Here is a 27050-nt window from a genome sequence, read left to right as displayed (position 1 = left end):
AAGTTAAAGGTTTGTGAGAGCCAGAGATCTTCCTTGTTTGAAAGTGACCAAATACTTATTTTCCACAAAAAAATTCTTTAAAATTCCTACAATGTGAATTCCTGGATTTTTTTTCCCACATTCTGTCTCTCACAGTTGAAGTGTACCTATGATGAAAATGACAGACCTCTTTCATCCTTTGAAGTGGGAGAACTTGCACAATCGCTGGCTGACTAAAGTGTATAGAAGATATGAAAACAGAAGAATCAAAATGAATGATGTGATTGGCCAAAGTTCAAAGTCAATGTTGCCAGCAAGGACTAGTTTGGGTCATGCGGACCATCACTGAGCCTGGTGGACTTCAAGGAATTGACTGTGCTGCGTGTTTGTCCTCCACAGAACCATTTCGCTGCTTTAAATGTTCCGAAAAGAGACAATTCTCAGATCGAGGGTCCCAGTCTCCTCAACACTTACGGCTTCAAAGTCAGCATGCAGAACCTGCAGGATGCCAAAGCTCTGCATGAGGTGAGCTTTATCAGTATCAGTGGATGCTCCTAACACAGGGGTCTTGAAGAGTCTTACAGACAACAATTTAAATTTAAGGTCGTTGTCAGCATTTAGAGAATACAATTATTTGCAAATCATCTTCAACTTATATTCAATTGAATAGACTGAGAAACTTTATTTTTTTTGCAAATAGCTCATTTGGAATTTAATGGCTGCAATGTGTTTCAAAAAAGCTGGCACAAGTGGCAAAAAAGAGTGAGAATGTTTAGAAATGCTCATCAAAGACTTAATGTGGAACATGCCACAGGTGAACAGGCTAATTGGGTAACAGGTGGGTGCTATAAAAGCAGCTTCCATGAAATACGGGGTGAGGGTCACCACTTTGTCAACAAATGCCTGAGCAGATTGTTTGAGAACAACATTTCTCAAGCAGCTGTTGCAAAGAATTTAGGGATTTCACCATTTACGCTCCGTAATATCATCAAAAAGTTCAGAGAATGTGGAGAAATCACTGCACTTAAGCCATGATATTACGCACCTTCCATCCCTCAGGCGCTACTGCATCAAAAAGCCACGGCAGTGTGTAAAGGATATCACCACATGGGCTCAGGAACACTTCAGAAAACCACTATCAATAACCACAGTTGGTCGCTACATCTGTAAGTGCAAGTTCAGACTCGACTATGCCAAGCCGAAGCTATTTATTTGGGGGCGGCACGGCGTAGTGGGTAGAGCGGCCGTGCCAGAAACCTGAGGGTTGCAGGTTCGCTTCCCACCTACGGACATCAAAGTGGCTGCCGTTGTGTCCTTGGGCAGGACACTTCACCCTTTGCCCCCCGGTGCCGCTCGCACCGGTGAATGAATGATGAATGAATGATTGGTGGTGGCCGGAGGGGCCGTAGGCGCAAACTGGCAGCCACGCTTCCGTCAGTCTACCCCAGGGCAGCTGTGGCTACAGATGTAGTGAATGAATGATGGGTTCCCACTTCTCTGTGAGCACTTTGAGTATCTAACAATAGAAAAGCGCGATATAAATCTAATCCATTATTATTATTATCATTATTATTATTTATCAACAACACCCAGAAAGGCTTCGCTGGGCCCGAGCTTATCTAAAGTGGACTGATGCAAAGTGGATAAGTGTTCTGTGGTCTGACGAGTCCACGTTTCACATTGTTTTTGGGAAACTGTGGACGTGGTGTCCTCCGTACCAAAGAGGAAAAGAACCTTCCGGACTGGTCTAGGGTGAAAGTGTAAAAGTCAGTATGTGTGATGGTATGGGGGTGTATTAGCGGCCAAGGCATGGGTAACTTACACATCTGTGAAGGCACCATTAATGCTGAAAGGTCCATACAGGTTTTGGAGTGACATATGTTGTTATCATGGACGCCCCTGCTTATTTCAGCAAGACAATGCCAAGCCTGGTGTTACAACAGCGTGGCTTCATAGTAAAAGAGTGCCTGCCTGTAGTCCAGACATTGAAAATGTCAGAAAAATATGAAATATGAGGCGGGAGACTGTTGAACAACTTAAGCTGTACATCAAGCAAGAATGAAAAATGTGTCTCGTCAGTTCCCAAACCTTTACTGAGTGTTGTTAAAAGGAAAGGTCATGTAACACACTGGTAAAAATGCCTTTTTTGCCATGTGTTGCTGCCATTATATTCTAAATTCATGATTATTTGCAAAAAGTGTGAAAATTATCTTGCAGTCTATTCAATTGAATATAAGTTGAAAAGGATTTGTTGTATTCTCTTTTTATTTAAGGTGACAACTTCTCTGCTTTACTAACACAGGTGTGTTCCTCTCCAGGTGCAGTACCTGACTCTAATGGGCATGGAGCTCCATGCGCGCAGTCGCCGTGACCTCCAGCCCGATCCCGAGTTTGACCCCATATGTGCCTTGTTTTACTGCCTGACTTCCGACGCTGCCTTGCCCGGCGTGGACACCCGCCAGGTGACGGGCGCCGTCGTGGTGCATGAAGACGGCGACGGTCGCGGCCGAGGTGAAGAAGACTTCCACGACCTCGTCTTTAGGCTGACCTTGTTTGTTCACTGCCGGCTGTCTGACACACTTAACAGGTCACAGAAGAACAGCGCCCCTGCTGGTCAGGTCCGGCATCTCTGGGCTGCAGGTGACATATGCTGCGGATGAGAAGATGCTGTTTCAGGAACTGGTGGCGATCATGAGAAAGTTGGTGGCTCAAGTACTTTCAGCTGTAATGTAGAAACACAGTAGGACATGTTGATGTCCATGACCCTCACTTTTCCTGACTCAGGTCCACTTAAGACAAATTAATGCTCTAATTAGCACATTTACTTTTAGCTTTTGCATGAGGAGAATGGCTGGTGATAGAAGATGACACTTTGTTAAAGGGGACTGCACTTTTTTGGAGGGGATGTTGCCTATCTTTCACAATCCATATCAAAAACAGATTTTTACTTTACTTACTTTACTTTACTTTACTGCAGAGCCTATAGGAGCCGCTCTATTGTGCCTATAAAGTCCTTAAAAACATCCAATACATCTTAATTAGGTTTTACATACATGATATAAGTATATATATAATGTAATAACATTTATAATACATACATGATGTACATATATATGTAGTATCTAGTAACATTCATAAAAACATGTAATATATACATGATGTAAGTATAGATGTAGTATCTGCTAACATTCGTAATAACATGTAATATAAACATGATGAAAGTATATATGTAGCATCTGCTAACATTCATAATAACATGTAATATATAAATGATGCATTATATATGTCATGTAGTAGCATTCATAATAACATGGAATATATACATGATGTAATTATATATGTAGTATCTAGTAACATTCATAATAACATGTATTATATACATGATGTAAGTATATATGTAGTATCTAGTAACATTCATAACATGTAATATATAAATGATGTAAGTATATATGTCATGTAGTAACATTCATAATATGTACTATATACATTATGTAAGAACTGTATATATGTAGTATCTAGTAACATTCATAATAACATGTAATATATAAATGATGCATTATATATGTCATGTAGTAGCATTCATAATAACATGGAATATATACATGATGTAATTATATATGTAGTATCTAGTAACATTCATAACAACATGTAATATATAAATGATGTAAGTATATATGTCATGTAGTAACATTCATAACATGTAATATATAAATGATGCAAGTATATATGTCATGTAGTAGCATTCATAATAACATGTAATAAATATATGATTTAAGTATATATGTAGTATCTAGTAACATTCAGAATAACATGTAATATATAAATGATGTAAGTATTTATGTCATGTAGTAATATTCATAATATGTAATATATACATGATGTAAGTATATACGTCATGTAGTAACATAAAATGTAATATATACATGATGTAAGTATATATGTAGTATCTACTACCATTCAGAATAACATGTAATATATACATGATGTAAGTATATATGTCATGTAGTAGCGTTCATAATAACATGTAATAAATACATGATGTAAGTATATATGTAGTATCTAGTAACATTCAGAATAACATGTAATATATAAATGATGTAAGTATTTATGTCATGTAGTAATATTCATAATAACATGTTATATATACATGATGTAAGTATATATGTAGTATCTACTAACATTCATAATAACATGTAATATATACATGATGTAAGTATATATGTAGTATCTACTAACATTCATAATAACATGTAATATATAAATGATGTAAGTATATACGTCATGTATTGGCATTCATAATAACAAGTAATATATACATGATGTAAGTATATATGTCATGTAGTAACATTCATAATAACAAGTAATATATACATGATGTAAGTATATATATATTATCTACTAACATTCATAATAACATGTAATATATACATGATGTAAGTATATAGGTAATATCTACTAACATTCATGATAATATGTAATAAATACATGATGTAAGTATATATGTCATGTAGTAATATTCATAATAACATGTATTATATACATGATGTAAGTATATATGTAGTATCTACTAACATTCATAATAAGTAATATATACATGATGTAAGTATATATATAGTATCTACTAACATTCATAATAACATGTAATATATACATGATGTAAGTATATAGGTAATATCTACTAACATTCATGATAATATGTAATAAATACATGATGTAAGTATATATGTAGTATCTACTAACATTCATAATAACATGTAATAAATACATGATATAAGTATATATGTAGTATCTACTAACATTCATAATAACATGTAATACATGATATAAGTATATATGTAGTATCTACTAACATTCATAATAACATGTAATAAATACATGATGTAAGTATATATGTAGTATCTACTAACATTCATAATAACATGTAATAAATACATGATGTAAGGTGTGACCACCCCTGGAATAGACGGTCAGAATTTTCATAAAAATCACCCCTTTGGGGTCTGAAATTGTGCAACAACAACTAAAGTGGGCACTTGAGCTCAGAAAAAGAAGGTGGAGTGGAGCAGGTCTTGCTGAGTGCTGGACTTAAACAAGTTCCACTGTACTGTACAAAGTCATGTAGAACTGTTTCTAGCTGAGGTTATATTGCTGTTTTTTTTCCCCTCAGATTTGACCCAGATATCCTGTTTGGGTACGAGGTGCAGATGCAGTCCTGGGGCTACCTTCTTCAGCGGGCAGCAGTGCTAGGAGTGGACCTCTGTCAGCAACTGTCCAGAGTCCCTGGTAATACTTTATTTACCTCGCAAATACGGACGACTCCATTTATTTTCTAACAGGCATGTCCTGACATTGCTGCTTTTACTAGCAGAGGAGCATGTTGGGCAGCGCACACACACCGAGTACTTCTAAGCAGACACAGGGTGTGGACAAAAAAGGGACAATGGACGCATTTTGGTGTAAAAAGTCAAGATAAAGGTGAAGTTTTAACACTGAGACACCCTTCAGGAAGAGCTATTTTTTTCAAAATCACTAATTTCGGTCTCCATGCTGACAAATAAAGCAATTTTCTTACAAGTAGCGTTATCACTGGAGGACGAGGAATAGCTAAACATGCTTCACTACACAATGTAGGAGGATACAATGTAAACAAATGCCATGGCTGGATCTACACCTGAAACACCATCAGGAAGAGCTATTTTTTCGAAATCACAAATTTTGGTCTCCATGCTGACAAATAAAGCAATTTTCTTACAAGTAGCATTATCACTGGAGGACGAGGAATAGCTAAACATGCTTCACTACACAATGTAGGAGGATACAATGTAAACAAATGCCATGGGTGGATCTACACCTGAAACACCATCAGGAAGAGCTATTTTTTCAAAATCACTAATTTCGGTCTCCATGGTGACAAATAAAGCGATTTTCTTACAAGTAGTGTTATAACTGGAGGACAAGGAATAGCTAAACATGCTTCACTACACAATGTAGGAGGATACAATGTAAACAAATGCCATGGCTGGATCTACACCTGAAACACCATCAGGAAGAGCTTGGTCTCCATGGTGACAAATAAAGCTATTTTCTGACAAGTAGTGTTATCACTGGAGGACAAGGAATAGCTAAACATGCTTCACTACACAATGTAGGAGGATACAATGTAAACAAATGCCATGGCTGGATCCACACCTGAAACACCATCAGGAAGAGCTATTTTTTCAAAATCACTAATTTCGGTCTCCATGGTGACAAATAAAGCAATTTTCTTACAAGTAACGTTATCACTGGAGGACGAGGAGTAGCTAAACATGCTTCACTACACAATGTAGGAGGATACAATGTAAACAAATGCCATGGCTGGATCTACACCTGAAACACCATCAGGAAGAGCTATTTTTTCTAAATCACTAATTTCGGTCTCCATGGTGACAAATAAAGCAATTTTCTTACAAGTAATGTTATCACTGGAGTACAAGGAATAGCTAAACATGCTTCACTACACAATGTAGGAGGATACAATGTAAACAAATGCCATGGCTGGATCTACACCTGAAACACCATCAGGAAGAGCTATTTTTTCTAAATCACTAATTTCGGTCTGCATGCTGACAAATAAAGCAATTTTCTTACAAGTAGTGTTATCACTGGAGGACGAGGAATAGCTAAACATGCTTCACTACACAATGTAGGAGGATACATGTAAACAAATGCCATGGCTGGATCCACACCTGAAACACCATCAGGAAGAGCTATTTTTTCTAAATCACTAATTTCGGTCTCCATGGTGACAAATAAAGCGATTTTCTTACAATTACGTTATCACTGGAGGACGAGGAGTAGCTAAACATGCTTCACTACACAATGTAGGAGGATACAATGTAAACAAATGCCATGGCTGGATCTACACCTGAAACACCATCAGGAAGAGCTATTTTTCGAAATCACTAATTTCGGTCTCCATGGTGACAATAAAGCGATTTTCTTACAAGTAGCATTATCACTGGAGGACGAGGAATAGCTAAACATGCTTCACTACACAATGTAGGAGGATAGAATGTAAACAAATGCCATGGCTGGATCTACACCTGAAACACCATCAGGAAGAGCTATTTTTTCTAACTCACTAATTTCGGTCTCCATGGTGACAAATAAAGCAATTTTCTTACAAGTAGCATTATCACTGGAGGACGAGGAATAGCTAAACATGCTTCACTACACAATGTAGGAGGATACAATGTAAACAAATGCCATGGCTGGATGTACACCCGAAACACCATCAGGAAGAGCTATTTTTTCTAAATCACTAATTTCGGTCTCCATGGTGACAAATAAAGCAATTTTCTTACAAGTAGTGTTATCACTGGAGGATTAGGAATAGCTAAACATGCTTCACTACACAATGTAGGAGGATAGAATGTAAACAAATGCCATGGCTGGATCTACACCTGAAACACCATCAGGAAGAGCTATTTTTTCTAAATCACTAATTTCGGTCTCCATGGTGACAAATAAAGCAATTTTCTTACAAGTAGCATTATCACTGGAGGACGAGGAATAGCTAAACATGCTTCACTACACAATGTAGGAGGATACAATGTAAACAAATGCCATGGCTGGATCCACACCTGAAACACCATCAGGAAGAGCTATTTTTTTCTAAATCACTAATTTCGGTCTCCATGGTGACAAATAAAGCAATTTTCTTACAAGTAGCGTTATCACTGGAGGACGAGGAATAGCTAAACATGCTTCACTACACAATGTAGGAGGATAGAATGTAAACAAATGCCATGGCTGGATCTACACCTGAAACACCATCAGGAAGAGCTTGGTCTCCATGGTGACAAATAAAGCTATTTTCTTACAAGTAGCGTTATCACTGGAGTACAAGGAATAGCTAAACATGCTTCACTACATAATGTAGGAGGATAGAATGTAAACAAATGCCATGGCTGGATCTACACCTGAAACACCATCAGGAAGAGCTATTTTTTCTAAATCACTAATTTTGGTCTCCATGGTGACAAATAAAGCAATTTTCTTACAAGTAGTGTTATCACTGGAGGACAAGGAATAGCTAAACATGCTTCACTACACAATGTAGGAGGATACAAATGCTTACCGGTGTCCCAATGTAAACAAATGCCATGGGTGGATCTACACCTGACATCCACTGTAATGATACCAAGCGCAAGAGTGTATCTAGTCGATACCACTATGATTACATGGATATTTTTCATCGTCGCAAAATATTTTCCTTTTTTTTTTAGAAATGCGTATTATGTTTATAAAGTCAGTAAATATTTCCTCGGACACATGAATATGACCAATGTATGATCCTGTAACTACTTGGTATCGACATGATCCGTACCTAAATGTGTGGTATCATCCAAAACTAATGTCAAGTATCGAAGAAGAGAAGAATAAGTGATTATTACATTAGAACAGAAGTGTAGGTAGAACATAAGCCGATATTAACAGTAAATGAACAAGTTTTATTAACATTGCGGATGGACCTTAGCCGCTAGCTAGCTAGCCTTGTCTCAAAGCAGCTCTTCCTGAGGGTGTTTCAGTGTTATAACTTCACCTTTATTTTGACTTTTTACACCAAAATGCGTCCATTCTCCCTTTTCTGTCTACACACTGTGTCTGCTTGTAAGTACTCAGTGTGTATGCGCTGCCAAACATGCTCCTCCGCTCCTAAAACCAGCAATGTCACGACAGGTACTTTTTAGAGGATGGTATAGTACTGCATATTAGTATACTACCGTACAACTCTAGTTCACATCATCCCCCAAATAAGGTGTGGGAGGATTTTGCTACATAGCACACAGGCCCCGCCTCCTCCTCTCTGATTGGCTGTCCTTCGATGTCTCCTCAGGTGACTCCAGAGACAATCGCTTCACTGCCGACAGAGACGAGTACGGAGCGGACACCATGTCTGCCATCAACATCATCGGGCGGGTCGTCCTCAACTTGTGGAGAATCATGAAAACGGAGGTAGCGACATCTCTTATGTCCGTGCTGGAAATCTGTCATTTTTTGGTGTTATAACCCCTAATAATAGATTTTATTTGTAAAATAAATAAAAAAGTATTTAGTCAGCCAGCGATTGTGCAAGTTCTCCCACTTCAAAGGATGAAAGAGGTCTGTAATTTTCATCATAGGTACACTTCAACTGTGAGAGACAGAATGTGAAAAAAAATCCAGGAATTCACATTGTAGGAATTTTAAAGAATTTATTTGTGGAAAATAAGTATTTGGTCAACCATTCAAAGGAGGTTTTGGCTCCAAATCTCACGATACATGGCCCCATTCATTCTTTCCTTAACACGGATCAATCGTCCTGTCCCCTTAGCGGAAAAACAGCCCCAAAGCATGATGTTTCCACCCCCATGCTTCACAGTAGGTTTGGTGTTCTTGGGATGCAACTCAGTATTCTTCTTCCTCCAAACACGACCAGTTGAGTTTATACCAAAAAAGTTCTATTTTGGTTTCATCTGACCACATGACATTCTCCCAATGGGAAGTGAAGTGAATTATATTTATATAGCGCTTTTTCTCAAGTGACTCAAAGCGCTTTACATAGTGAAACCCATTATCTAAGTTACATTCAAACCAGTGTGGGTGGCACTGGAAGCAGGTGGGTAAAGTGACACAACGGCAGTGACTAGGTTGGCAGAAGTGGGAATCGAACCTGCAACCCTCAAGTTGCTGGCACGGCCACTCTACCAACCGATCTTAACAGCCCTGCTGTATCTGTGTGGTCTTTGGCAAACTTCAGACGGGCCTAGACATGCACTGGCTTAAGCAGGGGGACACGTCTGGCACTGCAGGATTTGATTCCCTGTCGGCGTAGTGTGTTACTGACGGTAACCTTTGTTACTTTGGTCCCAGCTCTTTGCAGGTCATTCACCAGATCCCCCCCGTGTGGTTCTGGGATGTTTGCTCACCGTTCTCATGATCATTTTGACCCCACGGGATGAGATCTTGCGTGGAGCCCCAGATCGAGGGAGATTATCAGTGACTTGTATGTCTTCCATTTTCTAAAAATTGCTCCCACCGTTGATTTTTTCACACCAAGCTGCACACATGACATTCTCCCAATCTTCTGCTGTATCATCCATGTATCCATTTTGGTCACCGAGGTAAAACAGCCGCCATTTTCATTTTCACATTACAAACACCGGGTCTCAGCTTTGTTATTTTCCGTTTTTTCGACTATTTTTTTGGAACCTTGGAGACATCATGCCTCGTCGGTGTGTTGTCGGAGGTTGTAACAACACTAACAGGGAGGGATTCAAGTTGCACCTCTGGCAAGAACCAGACCCCCATTGAATGTACCAAAGTGTCTTCACATTTGACCGGCGATGCTAAGACAGACATGGCACAGAGATGTATGGATAACCTGCAGATGCATTTGCAACGATAAAGTCAACGAAATCACAAAGGTGAGTTTTGTTGACGTTGTTGACTTATGTGCTAATCAGACATATTTGGTCGCAGCATGACTGCCAGCTAATCGATGCTAACATGCTATTTACGCTAGCTGTATGTACATTTGAAACTAGACACCCACATTTAATGCGAAACAAACACTTACCAATCGACGGATTTAAGTTGCTCCAGTGTCACAAGATGCGAAAGTCCCGATATTTTGGTCCGCACATTTTACCGGCGATGCTAATAAGGCAGCCATGCTATGGGCCACTTCATTAGGTACACCCGCGCTATGGCCAAATAGCGTCAATAGCTTCTTCAATTTCGTTTTCGCCATCTGCCTCCATACTCCGACCATCCGTTTCAAAACATGCGTAATCTGTCGAATCGCTTAAGCCGCTGAAATCCGAGTCTGAATCCGAGCTAATGTCGCTATATCTTGCTGTTCTATTCGCCATTGTTTGTTTACATTGGCAGCACTGTATGACGTCACAGGGAAAAGGATAGTGGTTTCGCAAATAGCGAAAATCAAGCACTTTAAAGCTTTTTTTAGGGGTATTCTGGGAGATGTAAAATTTTGCAAGAAACTTCGAAAAATAAAACAAGCCACTGGAAACTGATTTTTATTGTTTTTAACCCTTTTGAAATTGTGATAATGTTCTCCTTTAAAGGGGAACATTATCAGCAAACCTATGTAAGTGTCAATATATACCTTGACGGTGCAGAAAAAAGACCATATATTTTTTTAACCGATTTCCGAACTCTAAATGAGTGAATTTTGGCGAATTAAACGCCTTTCTGTTTATCGCTCTGGAGGGGATGAGGTCAGAATGTGACGTCAAGGTAACACAGCCGCCATTTTCATTTTCAACCCATTGTAAACATTGGGTCTCAGCTCTGTTATTTTCCGTTTTTTCGACTATTTTTTGGAACCTTGGAGACATCATGCCTCATCGGTGTGTTGTCGGAGGGTGTAACAACATTCACAGGGAGGGATTCAAGTTGCACCACTGGCCCTAAGATGCGAAAGTGTCTGCCGCCAGACCCCCATTGAATGTATCAGAGTGTCTCCACAGTTTACCGGCGGTGCTAAAGCAGACATGGCACAGAGATGTATGGATAACCTGCAGATGCATTTGCAACAATAAAGTCAACGAAATCACAAAGGTGACTTTTGTTGATGTTGTTGACTAATGTGCTAATCAGACATATTTGGTCGCGGCATGACTGCCAGTTAATCGATGCTAACATGCTACGCTAATCGACGCTAACATGCTATTTACCGGCGGTGCTAAAGCAGACATGGCACATAGATGTATGGATAACCTGCAGATGCATTTGCAACTATAAAGTCAACAAAATCACAAAGGTGATTTTTGTTGATGTTGACTGCCAGCTAATCGATGCCGACATGCTACTTACCGGCGGTGCTAAAGCAGACATGGCACAGAGATGTATGGATAACCTGCAGATGCATTTGCAACTATATTACGTTTCCTTCCACCCACATTTAATGCGAAACAAACACTTACCAATCGACGGATTTAAGTTGCTCCAGTGTTAAAAGATGCGAAAGTCCTGATTGTTTGGTCCACACATTTTACCGGCGATGCTAACGCAGCTATTCGGCCATGCTATGGCTATGAATAGCGTCAATAGCTTCAGTTTCTTCTTCAATATTTTCATACTCCAACCATCTGTTTCAATACATGCGTAATCTGTTGAATCGCTTAAGCCGCTGAAATCCGAGTTTGAATCCGAGCTAATGTCGCTATATCTTGCTGTGGTATTCCCATTGTTTGTTTACATTGGCAGCACTGTATGACGTCACAGGGAAATGGATAGTGGTTTCGAAGATAGCGAAAATCAATCACTTTAAAGCTTTATTTAGGGATATTCCGAGACCGGTAAAATTAAAAAAAAAACTTCAGAAAATACAACAAGCCACTGGGAACTGATTTTTATTGTTTTTAACCCTTTTGAAATTGTGATAATGTTCCCCTTTAAAAAGCGTTGTTATAAATAAGTGCACTTTTTGTACACAACAATAGTTTAAAACATATAAAGTGCACTTTTCTGCATGTCACTAAGATGACATATAAAAGCAACACTAAAATAAAGTGCACTTTTTGTACATAACGACACTACAATAGTTTCAAACATACAAAGCGCACTTTAGTGCATGATGTCACACAAGATATTTCAATAAAAATGAGCTGCATAAAAGGAAATCCAATAGTGCTATGTAGTAGTTTACTATGGATGTTGTTGACTTTTTATTCATACGGTGTTGATCTGGAAATGGTTGCTTGGGCATTTTGTTTGTTGTGGCACCGGCCAGAGATGTTGACATGCGGAGTTTCAAGCACTCTTTATTCTCTAGCGGGTGACTTTTCGAATGGCGCTAGACATTAGCAGTGCTACTACTTTTTGTAACAACGCTTTTGCCGCATATTTGTAAATCTTCCCGCTTAAAGTCAAACCACCGCCGCCTGCTGTTTTTTTCTGCGGTTCAGCTCGGTCGGTAGAGCGGCCGTGCCGGCAACTTGAGGGTTGCGGGTTCGATTCCCGCATCCGCCATCCTAGTCACTGCCGCCGTGTCCTTGGGCAAGGCACTTTACCCGCCTGCTCCCGGTGCCACCCGCACTGGTTTGAATGTAACTTAGATAATGGGTTTCACTATGTAAAGCGCTTTGAGTCACTAGAGAAAAATCGCTATATAAATATAATTCACTTCACTTCACATTGGGAGAATGTCATGTGGTCAGATGAAACCAAAATACAACTTTTTGGTATAAACTCAACTCGTCGTGTTTGGAGGAAGAAGAATACTGAGTTGCATCCCAAGAACACCATACCTACTGTGAAGCATGGGGGTGGAAACATCATGCTTTGGGGCTGTTTTTCAGCTAAGGGGACAGGACGATTGATCCGTGTTAAGGAAATAATGAATGGGGCCATGTATCGTAAGATTTTGAGCCAAAACCTCCTTCCATCAGTGAGAGCTTTGAAGATGAAACGTAGCTGGGGTCTTCCAGCATGACAATGATCCCAAACACACCGCCCGGGCAACGGTGTGTCCTTGGGCAAGGCACTTTACCCGCCTGCTCCCAGTGCCACCCACACTGGTTTGAATGTAACTTAGATATTGGCTTTCAATCAATCAATCAATCAATCAATGTTTATTTATATAGCCCCAAATCACAAATGTCTCAAAGGACTGCACAAATCATTACGACTACAACATCCTCGGAAGAACCCACAAAAGGGCAAGGAAAACTCACACCCAGTGGGCAGGGAGAATTCACATTCAGTGGGACGCCAGTGACAATGCTGACTATGAGAAACCTTGGAGAGGACCTCAGATGTGGGCAACCCCCCCCCTCTCTAGGGGACCGAAAGCAATGGATGTCGAGCGGGTCTAACATGATACTGTGAAAGTTCAATCCATAGTGGCTCCAAGACAGCAGTGAGAGTCCCGTCCACAGGAAACCATCTCAAGCGGATCAGCAGCGTAGAGATGTCCCCAACCGATACAGGCGAGCGGTCCATCCTGGGTCCCGACGAGCGGTCCATCCTGGGTCTCGACTCTGGACAGTCAGTACTTCATCCATGGTCATCGGACCGGACCCCCTCCACAAGGGAGGGGGGGGACATTGGAGAAAGAAAAGAAGCGGCAGATCAACTGGTCTAAAAAGGAGGTCTATTTAAAGATGAGTTTTAAGATGAGACTTAAATGCTTCTACTGAGGTAGCATCTCGAACTGTTCACTATGTAAAGCGCTTTGAGTCACTAGAGAAAAAGCGCTATATAAATATAATTCACTTCGCATAAGTGTCTCAAGGACAGGAAGTGATCAGTATTTGCTGAGAAGGTGCAGAAATAAGCTGGGCTCCAATTGTGACGATGGTTTACTTTAGTGAATTAGTGAATTATACTTTATATAGCGCTTTTCTCAAGTGACTCAAAGCGCTTTACATAGTGACACCCAATATCTAATTTACATTTAAACCAGTGTGGGTGGCACTGGGAGCAGGTGGGTAAAGTGTCTTGCCCAAGGACACAACGGCAGTAACTAGGATGGCACAAGCGGGAATCGAACCTGCAACCCTCAAGTTGCTGGCACGGCCACTCTACCAACCGAGCTATGCCTTTAAAAAAAAAAAAAAAGTCCAGTTCCAGGGTGAATTTCCATTCAAGTCTTGTTTTTTCCTTCCTCCCAGGTGACAATCAACATCTACACTTTTGAGAACGTGGCCTTCCATGTGCTGCACCAGCGCTTCCCCCACTACACCCCCCGCACACTCTCCGACTGGTTCGACCACCACACTGACCTCTACAGGTGTGTATCAGCATGTTGCGATGAGACTAGGGATGCACCGATTAATCGGTAACCGAATATATTCGGCCGAATATGGCAAAAAAAAAGCCACATTCGGCCTTCGGTGGAATGAGTTGAAAAACAAGGCCGAATTGTGGCGTGTGACCCAATTTTTTGACGCAATCAACCAACGTGCGGCGACGTTGGGATATGTTGTGTACCTGTATAAGTGTATGAGGTTACAAGCACACACTTTTTTTTATTTTTTATTAAATCAACACAAAAACACACAAAATACACTTTGCATCAGTGCATCAACCCCCCCAAAGAAAACCCCTCCCTCCCCCATTCACACCCAGCCACACCCACTCACACAAAAAAGGGTTATTTCTTTCTGCTACCAAAATGCTGGTTCCCACAACATATATAACACAGTCTGCAAGGGACACAGTCCCTGAAACACACATGATTGTGTGTGTCGCCGGTCCACTAACACTATCGTTAATTACTATTTTTTATGTAATTGTTTTATATGATTTTACTTTCTTTTTTATCCCAAAAAAATGTCATTGTTTTCCTTTTTTTTTAATCTCCATCCATCCATCCATCCATCCATCCATCCATCCATCCATCATCTTCCGCTTATCCGAGGTCGGGTCGCGGGGGCAACAGCCTAAGCAGGGAAACCCAGACTTCCCTCTCCCCAGCCACTTCGTCTAGCTCTTCCCGGGGGATCCCGAGGCGTTCCCAGGCCAGCCGGGAGACATAGTCTTCCCAACGTGTCCTGGGTCTTCCCCGTGGCCTCCTACCGGTTGGACGTGCCCTAAACACCTCCCTAGGGAGGCGTTCGGGTGGCATCCTGACCAGATGCCCGAACCACCTCATCTGGCTCCTCTCCATGTGAAGGAGCAACGGCTTTACTTTGAGTTCCTCCCGGATGGCAGAGCTTCTCACCCTATCTCTAAGGGAGAGACCCGCCACACGGCGGAGGAAACTCATTTGGGCCGCTTGTACCCGTGATCTTATCCTTTCGGTCATGACCCAAAGCTCATGACCATAGGTGAGGATGGGAACGTAGATCGACCGGTAAATTGAGAGCTTTGCCTTCCGGCTCAGCTCCTTCTTCACCACAACGGACCGGTACAACGTCCGCATTACTGAAGACGCCGCACCGATCCGCCTGTTGATCTCACGATCCACTCTTCCCTCACTCGTGAACAAGACTCCTAGGTACTTGAACTCCTCCACTTGGGGCAGGGTCTCCTCCCCAACCCGGAGATGGCACTCCACCCTTTTCCGGGCGAGAACCATGGACTCGGACTTGGAGGTGCTGATTCTCATTCCGGTCGCTTCACACTCGGCTGCGAACCGATCCAGCGAGAGCTGAAGATCCCGGTCAGATGAAGCCATCAGGACCACATCATCTGCAAAAAGCAGAGACCTAATCCTGCGGTTACCAAACCGGAACCCCTCAACGCCTTGACTGCGCCTAGAAATTCTGTCCATAAAAGTTATGAACAGAATCGGTGACAAAGGACAGCCTTGGCGGAGTCCAACCCTCACTGGAAATGTGTCCGACTTACTGCCGGCAATGCGGACCAAGCTCTGACACTGATCATACAGGGACCGGACCGCCACAATAAGACAGTCCGATACCCCATACTCTCTGAGCACTCCCCACAGGACTTCCCGAGGGACACGGTCGAATGCCTTCTCCAAGTCTTTTTTAATCTCATTTTATTTTATTAAAAAAAAATTAAAAAAAATAACCTTATCTTCATCAGACCAGGTTGTTAATGGAATTAGACTTGTCTAAAAGGTTTTTAAAACCAGGTCCAGTCCAGACAATGTCAAAGTGGGCCTCAGCAACACACACCCTCATCCATGTGCAACAACAAAAATGAGGGAAACAACAGATTGCATATAAGTTATAAACAAAATTACATTTTCATAAAAAGCATTTGTGTATAGTCCATATTATGTCCAAGTCAGATTCAACACACCCCTTCATTTTGTACACTCAAAAAAAGGGAACACAACAACAGACAGCATATATGTTGCTGTTGTTACATATCTATAAACATTATTACATTTTCATAATAAGCCTTTAAGGATTTCCCATCTTTTTTCATGTTTTTTGGCATCATTATCGTTGTCAATCATGTATCTTTCTAAAGTTAAAAAATACTGAATAAATGTTTTAAAGAAAGTAATACTAAGTGAATATCTATTTTTGGCCTTAAAAATAAACCTTTTACCAAGTACTATAATTAAATTAACTAAGTCATGCTTGTCAATAAACTCTCCTAAAATAACAGAAACTATATCAAGCTTCATAAACAAACCAATCCTTGAACACGTTTTTTCAACTTCCACCCAAAAGGAAGACAACAATATGACAATACCAAAACAAATGCAGGGTGGATTCAGATTCCTGACAGCAAAAGCGGCAATCATCTGACTCAGTTTTGTTGATGTTGACTGCCAGCTAATCGATGCTAACATGCTACGCTAATCGACGCTAACATGCTATTTACCGGCGGTGCTAAAGCAGACATGGCACAGAGATGTATGGATAACCTGCAGATGCATTTGCAACTATATTACGTTTCCTTCCACCCACATTTAATGCGAAACAAACACTTACCAATCGACGGATTTAAGTTGCTCCAGTGTCACAAGATGCGAAAGTCCTGATCGTTTGGTCCGCACTTTTTACCGGCGATGCTAACGCAGCTATTCGGCCATGCTATGGCTATGAATTCGCTCAATAGCTCCAGTTTCTTCTTCAATATTTTCATACTCCAACCATCTGTTTCAATACATGCGTAATCTGTTGAATCGCTTAAGTCGCTGAAATCCGAGTTTGAATCCGAGCTAATGTCGCTATATCTTGCTGTGGTATTCCCATTGTTTGTTTACATTGGCAGCACTGTGTGACGTCACAGGGAAATGGACAGTGGCATCGCAAATAGCGAAAATCAAGCACTTTAAAGCTTTATTTAGGGATATTCCGAGACCGGTAAAATTAAAAAAAAAACTTCAGAAAATACAACAAGCCACTGGGAACTGATTTTTATTGTTTTTAACCCTTTTGAAATTGTGATAATGTTCCCCTTTAAAAAGCGTTGTTATAAATAAGTGCACTTTTTGTACACAACAATAGTTTAAAACATATAAAGTGCACTTTTCTGCATGTCACTAAGATAACATATAAAAGCAACACTAAAATAAAGTGCACTTTTTGTACATAACGACACTACAATAGTTTCAAACATACAGTCATATTCCATAGTTTTAACATTTTCCCCGTTGGTAAGAAGTTATAAATAATTTTAATTTGAAAATAACGGTTTTGCACATCGATAGTAGTTTTGTAGATTAGTTTGAATATGGTATCCCACGGCAACGGGCAGTCAAAAAAGTCCTCCCATTTTCCATATGTGTTGTATGGGACAGCCTTCAAAGATTTCTTTATTAAATAAAAATGATATGTTTTTTTTATTAATTTTAGTTCCTTTTTGCCAACTAGAATTTCTTATTAGAGGTTTACAAACTAGTAATTTAGTAGTTCCATAATTAATTATTTGTTTCCATCTTTTCCTAATTACTCCAAGCACACACTTAATTGAGATTTAGTGGGGCCTCTGTTTACATTATTAGCCTGTTGTGTAGGCTACCTGTATAAGTGTATGAGGTTACAAGCACACACTTAATTGAGATTTACTTGAGCCTTCTGTTTACATTATTAGCATATCTACTGTGGCTAAGCAGACTTTTGCCAAAAGTGGAAGAGAGGGAGAGAGAGAGAAAGAGCAAGAGTGCAGAGGTAAAGCAGAAAGAGAGACAGGGTTTCGGAGTAAGGGAGGGAGGATGGAATAGTGGTTCTCAACCTTTTTTTCAGTGATGTACCCCCTGTGAACATTTTTTTTTAATTCAAGTACCCCCTAATCAGAGCAAAGCATTTTTGGTTGGAAAAAAAGACATAAAGAAGAAATAGCTAAGAGTGCCAGGATCAATCAATCAATCAATGTTAACTTATATAGCCCTAAATCACTAGTGTCTCAAAGGGCTGCACAAACCACCACGACATCCTCGGTAGGCCCACATAAGGGCAAGGAAAACTCACACCCAGTGGGACGTCGGTGACAATGATGACTATGAGAAACCTTGGAGAGGAGGAAAGCAATGGATGTCGAGCGGGTCTAACATGATACTGTGAAAGTTCAATCCACAATGGATCCAACACAGTCGCGAGAGTCCAGTCCAAAGCGGATCCAACTCAGCAGCGAGAGTCCCGTTCACAGCGGAGCCAGCAGGAAACCATCCCAAGCGGAGGCGGATCAGCAGCGCAGAGATGTCGAGGCGGACCAGCAGCGCAGAGATGTCCCCAGCCGATACACAGGCAAGCAGTACATGGCCACCGGATCGGACCGGACCCCCTCCACAGGGGAGGGGGGGACATAGAAGAAAAAGAAAAGAAACAGCAGATCAACTGGTCTAAAAAGGGAGTCTATTTAAAGGCTAGAGTATACAAATGAGTTTTAAGGTGAGACTTAAATGCTTCTACTGAGGTAGCATCTCGAACTGTTACCGGGAGGGCATTCCAGAGTACTGGAGCCCGAACGGAAAACGCTCTATAGCCCGCAGACTTTTTTTGGGCTTTGGGAATCACTAACAAGCCGGAGTCCTTTGAACGCAGATTTCTTGCCGGGACATATGGTACAATACAATCGGCAAGATAGGATGGAGCTAGACCGTGTAGTATTTTATACGTAAGTAGTAAAACCTTAAAGTCACATCTTAAGTGCACAGGAAGCCAGTACAGGCGTAATGTGATCAAACTTTCTTGTTCTTGTCAAAAGTCTAGCAGCCGCATTTTGTACCAACTGTAATCTTTTAATGCTAGACATGGGGAGACCCGAAAATAATACGTTACAGTAGTCGAGGCGAGACGTAACAAACGCATGGATAATGATCTCAGCGTCTTTAGTGGACAGAATGGAGCGAATTTTAGCGATATTACGGAGATGAAAGAAGGCCGTTTTAGTAACGCTTTTAATGTGTGCCTCAAAGGAGAGAGTTGGGTCGAAGATAATACCCAGATTCTTTACCGTGTCGCCTTGTTTAATTGTTTGGTTGTCAAATGTTAGAGTTGTATTATTAAATAGAGTTCGGTGTCTAGCAGGACCGATAATCAGCATTTCCGTTTTTTTGGCGTTGAGTTGCAAAAAGTTAGCGGACATCCATTGTTTAATTTCATTAAGACACGCCTCCAGCTGACTACAATCCGGCGTGTTGGTCAGCTTTAGATTTACTTGAGCCTTCTGTTTACATTATTAGCATATCTACTGTGGCTAAGCAGACTTTTGCCAAAAGTGGAAGAGAGGGAGAGAGAGAGAAAGAGCAGGAGTGCAGAGGTAAAGCAGAAAGAGAGACAGGGTTTCGGAGTAAGGGAGGGAGGATGGAATAGTGGTTCTCAACCTTTTTTTCAGTGATGTACCCCCTGTGAACATTTTTTTTAATTCAAGTACCCCCTAATTTAATTCTTCATTTTAGCTTCTGTTTTTTCCACGAAGAATATTTGTGAAATATATCTTCAAACTTATTATGATTAAAATTCAAAAAAATTATTCTGGCAACTCTTGAAAATCTTTGGAATCAAATTTAATCTTATTTCAAAGTCTTTTGAATTTTTTTTTTTAATTTTTGTTCTGGAAAATCTAGAAGAAATAATGGTTTGTCATTGTTAGAAATATAGCTTGGTCCAATTTATTATATATTCTAAAAAAAATGCAGATTGGATTTTAACTTATTTAAAACATGTCATCAAAATTCTAAAATTAATCTTAATCAGGAAAAATCACTAATAATTTCCATAAATTATTTTTTTAATCTTTTCAAAAAGATTCAAATTAGCCAGTTTTCCCTTCATTTTTTGTTAGAATTTTTAATTTTAAAGAGTCGAAATTGAAGACAAACTGTTTCAAAATTAAATTTTCATTTTTTTCCTGTTTTCTCCTCTTTTAAACCGTTCAAATAAGTGTTTCTTTTAATCATTTATTCTCGACACTTCACCCTTGCTCCTGATGGGTGCTGGTTGGCGCCTTGCATGGCAGCTCCCTCCATCAGTGTGTGAATGTGTGTGCGAATGGGTAAATGTGGAAGTAGTGTCAAAGCGCTTTGAGTACCTTGAAGGTAGAAAAGCGCTATACAAGTACAACCCATTTATTTATTTATTATTTATTTAATCAGAGCAAAGCATTTTTGGTTGGAAAAAAAGACATAAAGAAGAAATAGCTAAGAGTGCCAGGATGACATAAATGTGTGCTTGAAGCCATATTTAAAGAGAAAAACAGCTCAATACACAAAAATAAGTAAGATCTTGGATGAAATTGGCAATAAAACAAGATCATGTTGAAAGGATAGAATAGAAATTAGATGTCAATAATGAAATGTGCCAATAACAGATACATGTATTATTTATTACTGTTTTTTAGTTATTCATTTCATTTTACTTTTGTAGCTGTATGTAAAATGGTACCACTGCCTTTTTGTGTCAAAATTTGTGTTTTTAAATGTTTCCCACTTGTTTTCATTCGGTTTAAACCCCCGAGACTCCAAAAGGGACGGCGTGGCGCAGTGGGAGAGTGGCCGTGCGCAACCCGAGGGTCACTGGTTCAAATCCCACCTAGAACCAACCTCGTCACGTCCGTTGTGTCCTGAGCAAGACACTTCACCCTTGCTCCTGATGGGTGCTGGTTAGCGCCTTGCATGGCAGCTCCCTCCATCAGTGTGTGAATGTGTGTGTGAATGGGTAAATGTGGAAGTAGTGATTGATTGATTGATACTTTTATTAGTAGATTGCACAGTACAGTACATATTCCGTACAATTGACCACTAAATGGTAACACCCGAATAAGTTTTTCAACTTGTTTAAGTCGGGGTCCACGTTAATCAATTCATGGTAGTGTCAAAGCGCTTTGAGTACCTTGAAGGTAGAAAAGCGCTATACAAGTACAACCCATTTAACCCATTTATAAGGGATCTTCCAGAATTATCCTAGTAAATGTGTCTAATTACATCTGAAACGCTCACACCTGTCGGTTGTCGTCTGGAGCCGTCGCGTTTTCTTTTTTTTTTGGTTTTTAGTGCCTCACTCTAACTTTCCTCGTCCACGAATCTTTCATCCTCGCTCAAATTAATGGTGAAATCGTCTCTTTCTCGGTCCGAATAGCTCTTGCTGCTGGAGGCTGTGATTATGAACAATGTGAGGATGTGAGGAGCTCCACAACCCGTGACGTCTGCTACTTCCGGTACAGGCGAGGCTTTTTTTATTAGCGACCAAAAGTTAGGAAGAGTGGGAGAGTGGCCGTGCGCAACCCGAGGGTCACTGGTTCAAATCCCCACCTAGAACCAACCACGTCACGTCCGTTGTGTCCTGAGCAAGACACTTCACCCTTGCTCCTGATGGGTGCTGGTTAGCGCCTCGCATGGCAGCTCCCTCCATCAGTGTGTGAATGTGTGTGCGAATGGGTAAATGTGGAAGTAGTGTCAAAGCGCTTTGAGTACCTTGAAGGTAGAAAAGCGCTATACAAGTACAACCCATTTATTTATTTACAAGGACAATAATTCATTTGTTGTGGGTTTATCCACTTTAATGCACTTTATTATTTTTTTTGGGAATGCATGTTTTGTTTGAAGGCCTGATATAAATGAAAAGCAAAGGCTACTGGAATATTAAAAAAAAATGTCAGTATTCAATAAAAAATTACTTTATTTGAAAAACATGTCTAAATATTTATTCTAGGCTATTTTGATAGATAGATAGATAGATAGTACTTTATTGATTCCTTCAGGAGCGTTCCTTCAGGAAAATTAAAATTCCAGCAGCAGTGTACAGAGTTGAGATCAATTTAAAGAAAAAAGTAAAAAGTAAATAATGGGGGTTTAAAAGGAAACAAAATAGAGAAATATTACAAAAAGAATAAAAACAATGGGAGTAACAATATAACAGTAAAATATTGCATCCCCTGTCATCCTAGTACCCCCCCCGTCCCCCGTCCCAGAGAGGAGTTGTACAAGAGTTGTTTATGCAATATAAAAAAAATTTGAAAAACTGCATCCATTATTCGGTATTCGGCCTTCGGCTAAGCGTTTAACCTTCCTCTTGTGTTAGCTTTCTGTTACCATCTCTTATGTTAACGGGTCGGTTTTGACCCATGTTTTAAATCAGCTGTAAAATACACTAAAAACAATTATTTATCATCCAATTTGTTTCTCATCTCTTGGTTACCTTGTTAGGCTTCCTTATACATGAAAATATTGGTTTTAATATTTTTGGTGTGGGCCATTGGGCCTTTTTTTTGTCAGTATACCCCTCGATTTCAATTCTTAAAAATGGTAAAACGAACCTCAAGAGAATCATATAAATAAAAAAAAAAGGTTGTTGTGTTACCTAACTATTACTAAAGGGTATTAGAACACATCTCTTAAATAAATGTGTTTTTGTTTATTTTTTCATTTTAAGAATTTCAACTATAGTAACATCTATGGTGTTACGGGTCAATTTCGACCCATATATATTTACTTCAAGAAAAAGGCTAAAAAGTATTTTTTTCAGCAAAAGAAATCCAACATCAACCAATCAAGTGAATGGAACCAAGAGAAATAGATTACTAGTTCCAAAACTAATAAAAAAACAAAATCAGAGTGGCAAAAAGTGACACTTTTAGTGTCCGTCTTTTGTTTGTTTTTGTACAGGATAACAAGGTAAAATGAGAATCCACTAAAGCTCACATGATTGGGAGAGGAGCTGGCTGTCAGTGTGTTCAGTTTTGGCTCTTATCATTGCTTTATCATCTTATTTTTTATAACCGGGTCGAAACCGACCCTAACAACACCAAGGGCATAATTTCTACCAGAGCATTTTATAATTAAGTGAAAAAAATTAAAATGTTTTAATTTGTTGACAAAGAGGTCCCTGACAAAGTCAAAAAGCTTTGATGCAAAAAAATAAATGTATGTGGTGTTTTTATGCATTTAAAAACTAAAACGGGTCGGTGCCGACCCTAACAAGACGAAGGTTAAGTTTTATTCGGCTTCGGCCACAAATTTGCATTTCGGTGCATCCCTAGTTGAGACACAGGTGCGCATTATTTAACACACTTTTCACGCATTGCAATCAGAAAGGACGCACATTTCTGGAAGTCTGCAGAAGATTTTTTTTTTTTTTTTTTTTTTACCGACCTTGCCTTCTCCGGTTCAAAACTCCGGTTTGCTTGTTTTTTTTTTTCAATCGATTATCGCTTTCCGCCGGTGTTTTGTTGCGTTTATATTTGCCGGTGATTTCCTTGGCGGGAGCGCGCTAAACCTGCATTGTGGTTGTTGAAAAGTGGTTGTTGAAAAGTGGTTGTTGAAAAGTGGTTGTTGAAAAGTGGTTGTTGAAAAGTGGTTGTTGAAAAGTGGTTGTTTGGGTAGATATTTGCTCTGAAAAAAGTGTATTTCACCAAGTAAACAGTACAGTAGGTACTTGATGTTGATATATGTAATGTTCATGAGGGTATTCTAGTCAAAAATGCTCTGTGCTAATATCAAAATATTACTAGAAATCTTTTTTTGGCAGCAGAAAAGTGGTTGTTTGGGTAGATATTTGCTCTGAAAAAAGGGTATTTCACCAAGTAAACAGTACAGTAGGTACTTGATGTTGATATATGTAATGTTCATCAGGGTATTCTAGTCAAAAATGCTCTGTGCTAATATCAAAATATTACTAGAAATCTTTTTTTGGCAGCAGAAAAGTGGTGCTTTGGGAAGTTTTTGCTCTGAAAAAAGGGTATTTCACCAAGTAAACAGTACAGTAGGTACTTGATGTTGATAAATGTAATGTTCATGAGGGTATTCTAGTCAAATATGCTCTGTGCTAATATCAAAATATTACTTGAAATCTATTTTTGGCAGCAGAAAAGTGGTGCTTTGGGAAGTTACATGCGCTGAAAAAAGGGTATTTCACCAAGTAAACAGTACAGTAGGTACTTGATGTTGATATGTGGGTATTCTAGTCAAATATGCTCTGTACTAATATCAAAATATTACTCGAAATCTATTTTTGGCAGCAGAAAAGTGGTGCTTTGGGAAGTTATTTGCTCTGAAAAAAGGGTATTTCACCAAATAAACCGTACAGTAGGTACTTGATGTTGATATGTGGGTATTCTAGTCAAATATGCTCTGTGCTAATATCAAAATATTACTTGAAATCTATTTTTGGCAGCAAAAAAGTGGTGCTTTGGGATGTTATTTGCTCTGAAAAAAGGGTATTTCACCAAGTAAACAGTACAGTAGGTACTTGATGTTGATGTATGTAATGTTCATGAGGGTATTCTAGTCAAAAATGCTCTGTACTAATATCAAAATATTACTTAAAATCTATTTTTGGCAGCAAAAAAAGTGGTGCTTTGGGAAGTTATTTGCTCCGAAAAAAGGGTATTTCACCAAGTAAACAGTACAGTAGGTACTTGATGTTGATATGTGGGTATTCTAGTCAAAAAAGCTCTGTGCTAATATCAAAATATTACTTGAAATCTATTTTTGGCAGCAGAAAAGTGGTGCTTTGGGAAGTTTTTGCTCTGAAAAAAGGGTATTTCACCAAGTAAACAGTACAGTAGGTACTTGATGTTGATATGTGGGTATTTTATTTAAATATGCTCTGTGCTAATATCAAAATATTACTTGAAATCTATTTTTGGCAGCAGAAAAGTGGTGCTTTGGGAAGTTATTTGCGCTGAAAAGGGTATTTCACCAAGTAAACAGTACAGTAGGTACTTGATGTTGATATATGTAATGTTCATGAGGGTATTCTAGTCAAATATGCTCTGTGCTAATATCAAAATATTACTTAAAATCTATTTTTTGCAGCGGAAAAGTGGTGCTTTGGGTAGATATTTGCTCTGAAAAAACTGTATTTCACCAAGTAAACAGTACAGTAGGTACTTGATGTTGATATGTGTAATGTTCATGAGGGTATTCTAGTCAAAAATGCTAGGTGCTAATATCAAAATATTACTTGAAATCTATTTTTGGCAGCAGAAAAGTGGTGCTTTGGGAAGTTATTTGCTCCGAAAAAAGGGTATTCGCCAAGTAAACAGTACAGTAGGTACTTGATGTTGATATGTGGGTATTCTAGTCAAATATGCTCTGTGCTAATATCAAAATATTACTTGAAATCTATTTTTCGCAGCAAAAAAGTGGTGCTTTGGGAAGTTATTTGCTCTGAAAAAAGGGTATTTCAGCAAGTAAACAGTACAGTAGGTACTTGATGTTGATATATGGGTATTCTACTCAAATATGCTCCGTGCTAATATCAAAATATTACTTGAAATCTATTTTTGGCAGCAGAAAAGTGGTGCTTTGGGAAGTTATTTGCTCTAAAAAGGGTATTTCACCAAGTAAACAGTACAGTAGGTACTTGATGTTGATATATGTAATGTTCATGAGGGTATTCTAGTCAAATATGCTCTGTACTAATATCAAAATATTACTTGTAATCCATTTTTGGCAGCAGAAAAGTGGTGCTTTGGGAAGTTATTTGCTCTAAAAAGGGTATTTCACCAAGTAAACAGTACAGTAGGTACTTGATGTTGATATATGTAATGTTCATGAGGGTATTCTAGTCAAATATGCTCTGTGCTAATATCAAAATATTACTTGAAATCTATTTTTGGCAGCAGAAAAGTGGTGCTTTGGCAAGTTATTTGCGCTGAAAAAAGGGTATTTCACCAAGTAAACAGTACAGTAGGTACTTGATGTTGATATGTGGGTATTCTAGTCAAATATGCTCTGTGCTAATATCAAAATATTACCTGAAATCTATTTTTGGCAGCAGAAAAGTGGTGCTTTGGGAAGTAATTTGCTCTGAAAAAACGGTATTTTACCAAGGAAACAGTACAGTAGGTACTTGATGTTGATATATGTAATGTTCATGAGGGTATTCTAGTCAAAAATGCTAGGTGCTAATATCAAAATATTACTTGAAATCTATTTTTGGCAGCAGAAAAGTGGTGCTTTGGGAAGTTATATGCGCTGAAAAAAGGGTATTTCACCAAGTAAACAGTACAGTAGGTACTTGATGTTGATGTTTTAGTCAAATATGCAGAGTTGAGATGTGTCAGTGGTCCTCGTCAGCCAGATAATTCTGATTTTTGGGGGGGCAGCGGTAAAGTTTAGCTCTGGGGTTACAAACCTTTTTGAAACCAAGAGCTACTTCTTGGGTACTGATTAATGCCAAGGGCTACCAGTTTGATACACACTTAAA

General features: G+C 39.4%; 1 protein-coding gene across 3 annotated transcripts in view; it reads left to right on the top strand.

The window, feature by feature from the left end:
- The window catches only part of rev3l (REV3 like, DNA directed polymerase zeta catalytic subunit), a 95852-nt gene that overhangs the window by 20881 nt on the left and 47921 nt on the right, over positions 1-27050 (top strand). For 2 of the 3 annotated variants that reach the window (XM_061894099.1, XM_061894098.1), the window contains exons 6-11: positions 379-504; positions 2298-2490; positions 2567-2678; positions 5147-5262; positions 8861-8979; positions 14643-14761. In XM_061894099.1, the coding sequence (XP_061750083.1) occupies positions 379-504; positions 2298-2490; positions 2567-2678; positions 5147-5262; positions 8861-8979; positions 14643-14761 (785 nt within the window). The remainder of the gene's footprint in view (positions 1-378; positions 505-2297; positions 2491-2566; positions 2679-5146; positions 5263-8860; positions 8980-14642; positions 14762-27050) is intronic. The other variant, XM_061894100.1, reaches the window with a different exon arrangement.

Source organism: Nerophis ophidion, linkage group LG03, assembly GCF_033978795.1.
Source record: "Nerophis ophidion isolate RoL-2023_Sa linkage group LG03, RoL_Noph_v1.0, whole genome shotgun sequence".
Taxonomy (NCBI): Eukaryota; Metazoa; Chordata; class Actinopteri; order Syngnathiformes; family Syngnathidae; genus Nerophis; species Nerophis ophidion.
The sequence above is the reverse complement of the archived record's forward strand: the minus strand, read 5'-3'. Positions and strand labels throughout refer to the sequence as shown.